The sequence below is a fragment of the Hibiscus syriacus genome, unplaced genomic scaffold, assembly GCF_006381635.1.
Source record: "Hibiscus syriacus cultivar Baekdansim isolate YM2019G1 unplaced genomic scaffold, ASM638163v2 tig00110187_pilon, whole genome shotgun sequence".
In the NCBI taxonomy this organism is placed as follows: Eukaryota; Viridiplantae; Streptophyta; class Magnoliopsida; order Malvales; family Malvaceae; genus Hibiscus; species Hibiscus syriacus.
The window spans coordinates 276,053-284,224 of record NW_024062618.1 but is presented as its reverse complement, the minus strand read 5'-3'; the positions used below and the strand labels follow the sequence as shown (position 1 = coordinate 284,224).

The window sequence follows — 8,172 nt, the reverse complement described above, 5'->3', positions numbered from 1 at the left end:
TTAGGAAGATCAATATTTGAGTGTGTTGTTATCTTTAATTTGATTGGAGATATCTCGATATTATACCCATAGAGATATATCGACACTTTAGAGATATAACTAATTGCCTTAATAGATTAGTAGTTGAAAGTGTTGATATCCTTAACATAAACATATATATCTCTATGTCTTGAAGAAAATGATAAATATCTTAAGAGACTCAACAATTGAAATGTTAATATCCTTAACATGAGCGAAGACATCCTAAAATTTTGGAGAAAATAGTTAAGTGACTCAAGAGACTCGATAGTTAAAAGTATTGTTAATCTTAACACGAGTAGAGACATCTCGATGTTATATGAACATAGACATCTAGACATAAAATGTTATCCTTAGCATAAAATGAGACATCTAGACATTCTAGAAAAAAGGTCAAATGTCTAAAATGATTATATTGAAAAATGTTAATCTCTTTAGCTTATTCCTTCTCATAACTTGCTATTGTTGACTTTTATGTATCATTCTCTTCATGTTTACTCTTTTTAAATTTTTTCGGTTCTTACGTTTCTGTCTATTACAGAGATTTTTAAGCAGGGATTACTTCCCATTTACAGACGCGCATATTGAAGACTGCATTATTAACACTGTTTAACTATGTATTTATTTATTTAACTATACATGCATTGTATTCTATCTCTATTTTTAATTTTCTGACTACCGGAGGTCTTCCACGGAAGCTGCTTTCAACCTGGCGTTGGGACAACCTACTACTCTACCTCTTTTTATCCCATTCTATATGAAAATAGGGTTTTGTTGTTGTCTTTAGCATGAATAGAGGCATCTCAATGATGTACTAACAAAGACATATTAATGTTTTGGAAAAGCTAAAAATATACAATTTAATTTATTTAATCAGTGGAAATTACATGGATGACAAGTTTGTATTTCATATTTGAAACTTGAAAGTATAATACCTAGGAATCTAACAAACACGATTTACTAATGTAAAAAATTGTTACAAAACTCTTAAGTGTGGACATTTTAGGGTCTAGAATTATAAAGTCAAAATTATGTGGACTAAATTTGAAATATAGGAATAATACAAGGACTTGGAACATATTCCGTCCATTTTGTTCTTCTTATCAAAGCTCTCAAAGCATTCCAACTTTAGATCTCAACCGTCCATTTTCCCCTATAACTCAATCTCTCGCTTCTCATCATATCTTCCTCTGTCACTAGCTGTCTCGCGTCAACGATCTTTGTGCCTCTCACGCCTCATACTCGCCGTTTGAAGATCTGTTAGTATTTTCTTTTAAAAACACTCTGATTTACTTTCTTATGATATGAATTTTCTGGGTATTTATTTTTTATCTCTTAATTTTTAGGATTTGATCTGATCAGATAAAAGTAGAAAGAAAAAGGATGTTTGGGAGAGCACCAAAGAAGAGCGATAACACCAAATACTATGAGATATTGGGAGTATCGAAAAACGCTTCCCAAGATGATCTAAAGAAGGCTTATAGAAAAGCTGCTATTAAGAACCATCCTGATAAGGGCGGCGATCCTGAAAAAGTTTGTGTTTTTTCGATTGATTATGTGTTTTTTCGAATTGGGTTTTCCTTGTTTTATTTTGATTCTCTTTTAATATGGGAGAATTACGATTGGGGTTGAGAATTTTGGGTTTTAGGGTTTGTTGGATTATGTGTTTTTTTTTTTATTGTGTAGAGTTTAGCTTTGTTTGATCATATGCATTGTATTTTGGAATTCAGTTTAAAGAGCTGGCTCAAGCTTATGAAGTGCTGAGTGATCCGGAGAAGCGTGAGATTTATGATCAGTATGGTGAGGACGCCCTTAAAGAAGGAATGGGCGGTGGTGGCGGCGGTCATGACCCGTTCGATATCTTCCAGTCGTTCTTTGGTGGAAATCCTTTTGGTGGTAAGACTTTGAATTTAAACTTGTTGATTACATTTTCGGTTGTTTTAATGTGTTCGTTTTTACTCACTTGAAGCTTGAAAATGGTTACCTGTGCAGCTGGTGGAAGCAGCAGAGGCCGAAGACAAAGAAGGGGAGAGGATGTAATCCATCCCCTCAAAGTATCGTTGGAAGATCTTTACAACGGGACGTCAAAAAAGCTCTCTCTTTCACGTAATGTAATTTGCTCCAAGTGCAAGGGGTTAGTGTTTGAATTGAGTTAATGTTTGTGGTATCGCTAATGGTTGGACTGCTTCAATCATTGTTCTATGTTTACAGAAATTGTTTTACATGAAAATTTTGCAGTAAAGGGTCTAAATCAGGTGCATCAACGAAATGTTCTGGTTGTCAAGGTTCTGGAATGAAAGTCTCCATCCGGCAGATCGGTCCTGGGATGATCCAACAAATGCAGCATCCTTGCGGTGAGTGTAAGGGTACTGGTGAGACCATCAACGACAAGGATCGTTGCCCACAATGCAAAGGTGATAAGGTTGTGCAAGATAAGAAAGTCTTGGAGGTTATTGTTGAAAAGGGTATGCAGAATGGACAGAAGATTACTTACCCGGGAGAAGCCGATGAAGCAGTATGGTTAATTTAGATCTTAAATAAAATTGCAATTTTGTAACGAATATGCTGCTTTCTAGCTGTTGCTAACTTTGGTTTGCGGGGGATTTTTCTTTTTCGCAGCCTGATACGGTCACTGGGGACATTGTATTTATCCTACAGCAGAAAGATCATCCAAAACTTAAAAGAAAGGGGGATGACTTATTTCTGGAGCATACATTGACCCTTACCGAGGCCCTTTGTGGCTTTCAGTTCATAATGACTCATTTAGATGGCAGACAACTTCTAATTAAAACACAACCTGGGGAAGTCGTTAAGCCTGGTAAGTGAGGAATTTTCTTGCCCTTACAGCTTTGTTAATTTAACAGCTGTGTTAATGGTTGTCGAGCTTGTTGATTTACAATGAACCCTCTTCATGTATAAGTAGCTCGCTATTGACCTTTGTAATATCTTTTAGTCGATAATTATATTTACAAAGGCTGTTCTAGTCGAATCTAATATGATTGTCGAGTTCTCTCTGTTTAACGTAGATCAATACAAAACAATAAACGATGAAGGAATGCCAATTTATCAGAGGCCATTTATGAGAGGTAAACTGTACATTCACTTCACCGTTGATTTCCCCGATACTTTGACCCCAGACCAGTGCAAGGCTCTAGAGGCTGTACTACCTCCAAGGTCCTCGGTCCAGCTAACTGATATGGAACTGGATGAATGTGAGGAAACAACTCTGCATGATGTTAACATGGAGGAAGAGAAGTGTAGGAAACAGGCACAAGGTCAAGAGGCCTACGAGGAAGATGAAGACATGCATGGTGGTGCACAGAGGGTACAGTGCGCTCAGCAATGATAAAACCAAACGTTGGAGACAGTGGGTGGTTTCTTTCAAGGGAAATTGCCGGCTGACCTTAAGCGAGAAGGGATCGAAATCATTCTCAAACATCGTTGTGCTTTGTTAATCAGTTTTTAGTGCAAGTTTTTGGTAACTGAAATGTTGTTATAGGTTTTGAAAACTGACACTGTTTAAGCATGCAAAGATTTATGTTTGGGACTTGACCCCTATTATTATGTAGTAATACAACCTTTTATTTCTTCTATGTTGGAATTTATTATTATTTTGTCTATTTAAATTTAGAAAATTATTTAGGATTTTGATCCCAAAATGCTTAGTAATTTCACATATGGAGGCTCATGTTTTCTTTTACTTCTTACTTTACAATTTTATTCTTACTTTACAATTTTATCATTGCTGACTACAAAGATTCTGACTACAATGGAAATCAGGTACCTTAAATGTGTCTTCCAATAGGAAAGTACATCAGAGACCACGTTTCTAGATAGAGGAACCAGGACAAGAATCGACCTTCTTCAGTAGTCCCTTAATCTCGTTCTCAAGCTTTGCCTTCGTCCCTGGAGGCAGATTATCCCCGGATTTCTCAAGCATTGATGTCATCATCTCAAGATTCTGTCTCATAAAATCAATATTAGGAGGTGCATCCCCAAAGTGAGGCACCGACACCGGACTAGTAAGATTTGCAGGCAATCGGAATCCCTACGTGCGTTTAGTAGTTACGATAGTGTCATTCTGAAGGTGATATTTTGTATGGGTTGCACCGAAAGGATTGCTCTCCTCTAAACTCCGCAATGCTTTGGCAGCATCATCACTTCGCCTAAAGATAGCCCGGGCACTACAAGAATCTTTCAATATCTGAAGCTCTGACTCCTTCAAGGATCCAAACCTGGAAAATGTTGCAACCAAAACTTCTTTTGAAGGCGTGGAAGCACCAGGGGTGAATGTCAAGAGAAGAGTGGTTGCAGGGGCTTTTCCACTTGCCCCTGCTCCATTATAATTTAAAATCATATTTGGAGTGCCTAAAATAACCTCTCCTTTCTTCCTCCTCTTCCGAGCAGGTTTTTCAGCATACGGAAAACCGTTTGCCTCCTGCAAATCTTTTATTGATGTGTTGGGTTCTGCTCCAGTTACGTTTAGATCGGGTATGTATGAAGAGGGCATAGGGCTCGGAAGGCCAGATTGTGTTTTTGGCTTCCTTCTCTTCTTCTGACCTGGCTTACTTTCAGATGCAAATGAAACAATGTTTGGTATTGTTAGAGGCAGAATGGTTGCACCAGAATCAGGCAGAACAACATTTAGTCCCTCTCTGTCACTTTGTTCAGCAATCATCTTCATGGAATGTGGGCCAACCGCTTGAAAATCTAACAAAACCGAGCCGGAGCTTGCATTATTTCCGTTTGCAACAAATGTGCTTGGAGTTATAGGATCATTTCCATTTAAATCTGGTATATTAGTAGCTTCTTTAGTCTCCTGATGGGTTTGTTTCCCGTTAGGTATGTCAGAGGCCATCGCTTCAGACGCTTTCACTGATAAGTTACATGGCAAAAAGTTGATATTCCCATCTAATTGCCCGAAAGAGAGTTAATGTTTTGATGTTGCTGAGATTGTAGGCTTCTTTTTATTTGCCTTTTATTCCTAGGAAGAGTGAGGGGCGAGGAAGTAGGTTTCGTTTGAAGTAGATCGTTCCCCGACAAGCAAGAATTCTTAACAGAATCCTCTTTCTGATTGGCCATATTCTAGCAATGCATCTCATATATGGATTCATCGTGATATGCTGAAATTCTGAATCTGGAGAAAAACCACTCAACCAGACCAAAGGTTTTACTTGCAGTTGAAAACAGGCAATCGGCAGCTAGAAAATGTAGCTCGGAAAGCAGTTCAGCAGAAGATATACCGCTGAGCTCCGGAAAAGCAGTAACATCATATCCTCCTATGAATTTTCTATACCAAGTTTTCTGGAACTTCTTTGCACTTTTGTCAGCTGAAGAAGACCCGATAAATTCATTAACCCCCTCATGAGAAACTTTCAAAGCTACAGGATCTTCTGTTTCACCTGAAACTTTACATTTCAAGTTAACATTGGGATACGACAAATACTTGCTCTTCTTACGTCCTCTCAACTCGTAGCCCGATTCATTTCTCATTCCACTGTTATCATCTCCGTTTTCGACGGAAACACATGTGCCCTGATCAGGCCTTTCAAATTGAGTGTTGCTATTCCTCACCTCATCATAAATTTTCCTCTCTCTTCCTTGAAGTCAAAGCCTGTTTACTAGAGAAAGGCCCCGAGTCCTCACCTGATATTTTGACCGAAACCCCATTCTGATTGAGCTGTATCATCTCATTCTTCATTGCATCAGATTGTTCCAACAATAATTTATATGGTATGCTGTTTTTTTCAGCATTCTCTGCATTACATGTCGTTTCCCACAGTTGATTCAAGGGCAATTGCCAATGTCCCATGGAACAGAAAAACACTGACAAGTAGCACCGTACGACAACAAACTCAAGTATATCAGGCTTTGTAACAACCTGTGCAAGAATTTTGAGTTGACAAAGAAACTTCACAGGCTCAAATAGCGCAGCAGAAAACTCCGTCAATTGACCAGATTTACACTCAGCCAAGGAAGCTCCTTCCTTGTTAGCGCAATTACTAGATAATAACTTATTTTCTTTCGAAACAAAAGAACATATCATCTCCAACTTCAGGCACTTCCCGAAATCATCCATACCCTTCTCAACTGCAGCAAGAAAGCTTCTAGCTTTATTCTTTCTAATCATCTGCTCAAAGTTCACAAAGAAAGGCTTCAACTGAGATGGGCAGCACCAAACAATATGGCTAATACCAAAGTACCCAACGAGAAAGCAGTTTTTCTCGTCACCAACCAAAGCATACTCTGGCTCCTCTGAGGGATCTACGATCTTTCCCGGCCACCAACTCAGACTTTTCGTTCTAACCCAAACAATACCACCTACATAAAACTTATATTCCGGTCCAACAGTTACTAACTCCCCCTCATTTCCGGCTTCCTTCAACTCGTACTCACTTACCATTAACCTAGTTCTGTTTACTTCAATTAGAGTTCCTGAAAAGTCCACATAAAGCGATATGCTGTCTCCAAAAACTTGTACCCTATTAACCAGATCAACTCCATTAATCCTCGAACGATCAATGTCCTTCGTCCCCTCATCCTTAACAGGTTCTACAAAGGCATTGTCCCCACTTCCGCTATCCACTTCCATACCAATTTGATCCTCTTTCATTTTATCAACTCTATCGTTCAGTAAACAGCCTTCTGCAGTCTCAATAACATTGACACCATTCTCTTTTACATCCATAGCTAAGCTATCTCCTCCAACAGCATTGCCATTTTCTTGAAGCTGAACATTAAAAATGGAGCCTAACCCATTACTACTTTCGATCAAAGTGAGCAAATCAGGATCTTCATAACCTTCCTCTAAGAATTCAAAATCTGGATTTTCGATTCTAAACTTTCTGGGGTTTTAGGGTTCTCCATTATCACTGTTCTCTAAGCATCTGATAAAGAAAATAATTCAAACGCCATTCATAAAAAAAATCTAAAACATTCTAAATGGGAAAAAAAGACCCAGAATCAAAAAGAGGATTATAAGTACCTGAGAGTAAGACAAGAGGGGAAAAAAGAACATCATGGCATTCACAGTGAGAGCTGAGTTGACGACGAGTCAAAATGATTCACACAGCCGAGTTGAAAATGAAGGTTGTTAGGCGAGTGGTAAAGAGATTTAATTAAAAAATCATAAATAAATGAGAATGAGAAAGTAGATTATGAGATTCTGAAAGAAAAAAATTGGGCAAATTTTACTGTGTATGAATGAGAAATTTCAGGAAAAATCCGTTTTTATCTAGGTTTGTAAAATTTTAAAAACAAAATTAATTGTTTTAGGGTTTTAGGGTTCTCCATTATCACTGTTCTCTAAGCATCTGATAAAGAAAATAATTCAAACGCCATTCATAAAAAAAATCTAAAACATTCTAAATGGGAAAAAAAGACCCAGAATCAAAAAGAGGATTATAAGTACCTGAGAGCAAGACAAGAGGGGAAAAAAGAACATCATGGCATTCACAGTGAGAGCTGAGTTGACGACGAGTCAAAATGATTCACACAGCCGAGTTGAAAATGAAGGTTGTTAGGCGAGTGGTAAAGAGATTTAATTAAAAAATCATAAATAAATGAGAATGAGAAAGTAGATTATGAGATTCTGAAAGAAAAAAATTGGGCAAATTTTACTGTGTATGAATGAGAAATTTCAGGAAAAATCCGTTTTTATCTAGGTTTGTAAAATTTTAAAAACAAAATTAATTGTTTTATAAGAAATTTAAAAATTTAAAAAGAATTTAAAAAATAGATTTTGATAGGTTCATTTTTATTCAAATACTACTTATTTTTAAAAAATCTTCTTAACCTTATTTAATGCATATAATTTTATTATAAAATATTATTTTAATCAATCTTAATGTATATTTTTATATTACACATTATTATAATTATTTATATATATTTATAAAGCTAAAGATATACATATTGTATACTTTGTTAATTTTTTATAATTGTTTTTAAATTCATAAAATCTTAATAATTTAATTTTTTAAATTAATTAATTATCCAAACAAAATAGTCATAAGTATTAGCATTTTGAAATGCATCATCTCAAAATCTTACCATTCTAAAATTTTCGAAAATTTCAAAATTATTCGGTTAGACCCACCTTTGATTAATTAACTTCTTGTTTGAATTATTTGTATGTTTGGATATTGTTTAAAT

The 8,172-nt window shown here is 36.4% G+C and overlaps 3 protein-coding genes across 3 annotated transcripts; 1 reads left to right on the top strand and 2 right to left on the bottom strand.

The window, feature by feature from the left end:
• Positions 1–1,117: 1,117 nt before the first annotated feature.
• On the top strand, positions 1,118–3,632 carry LOC120217513 (dnaJ protein homolog). The gene is made up of 7 exons (XM_039214599.1): positions 1,118–1,277; positions 1,365–1,551; positions 1,749–1,914; positions 2,011–2,152; positions 2,257–2,533; positions 2,638–2,836; positions 3,045–3,632. Exons 2-7 carry the CDS (start codon positions 1,402–1,404, stop codon positions 3,362–3,364), a joined length of 1,254 nt encoding a protein of 417 aa, XP_039070530.1. The 5' UTR covers positions 1,118–1,277; positions 1,365–1,401; the 3' UTR covers positions 3,365–3,632.
• Positions 3,633–3,846: 214 nt separating this feature from the next.
• Positions 3,847–4,974, bottom strand: LOC120217509 (serine/threonine-protein kinase ATM-like). Its single transcript, XM_039214596.1, has one exon. It carries the CDS (start codon positions 4,874–4,876, stop codon positions 4,067–4,069), a length of 810 nt encoding a protein of 269 aa, XP_039070527.1. The 5' UTR covers positions 4,877–4,974; the 3' UTR covers positions 3,847–4,066.
• Positions 4,975–5,580: 606 nt separating this feature from the next.
• LOC120217508 (serine/threonine-protein kinase ATM-like) lies at positions 5,581–7,087 on the bottom strand. The gene is made up of 2 exons (XM_039214595.1): positions 7,004–7,087; positions 5,581–6,905 (listed from the first exon to the last, which is right to left on the bottom strand). The coding sequence occupies exon 2, from the start codon at positions 6,704–6,706 to the stop codon at positions 5,597–5,599; it is 1,110 nt and encodes a 369-aa protein (XP_039070526.1). The 5' UTR covers positions 6,707–6,905; positions 7,004–7,087; the 3' UTR covers positions 5,581–5,596.
• Positions 7,088–8,172: the final 1,085 nt, after the last annotated feature.

Bases quoted from the DNA above. Each gene is read 5' to 3' on its own strand.
- LOC120217513 (XM_039214599.1), top strand. From the start codon at position 1,402: ATGTTTGGGAGAGCACCAAAGAAGAGCGATAACACCAAATACTATGAG. The intron at 1,915-2,010 runs GTAAGACTTTGA...TTACCTGTGCAG, and splicing joins TGGTGGAAATCCTTTTGGTG to CTGGTGGAAGCAGCAGAGGC. The intron at 2,534-2,637 runs GTATGGTTAATT...TCTTTTTCGCAG, and splicing joins CGGGAGAAGCCGATGAAGCA to CCTGATACGGTCACTGGGGA.
- LOC120217509 (XM_039214596.1), bottom strand. From the start codon at position 4,876: ATGGCCTCTGACATACCTAACGGGAAACAAACCCATCAGGAGACTAAA.
- LOC120217508 (XM_039214595.1), bottom strand. From the start codon at position 6,706: ATGGATGTAAAAGAGAATGGTGTCAATGTTATTGAGACTGCAGAAGGC.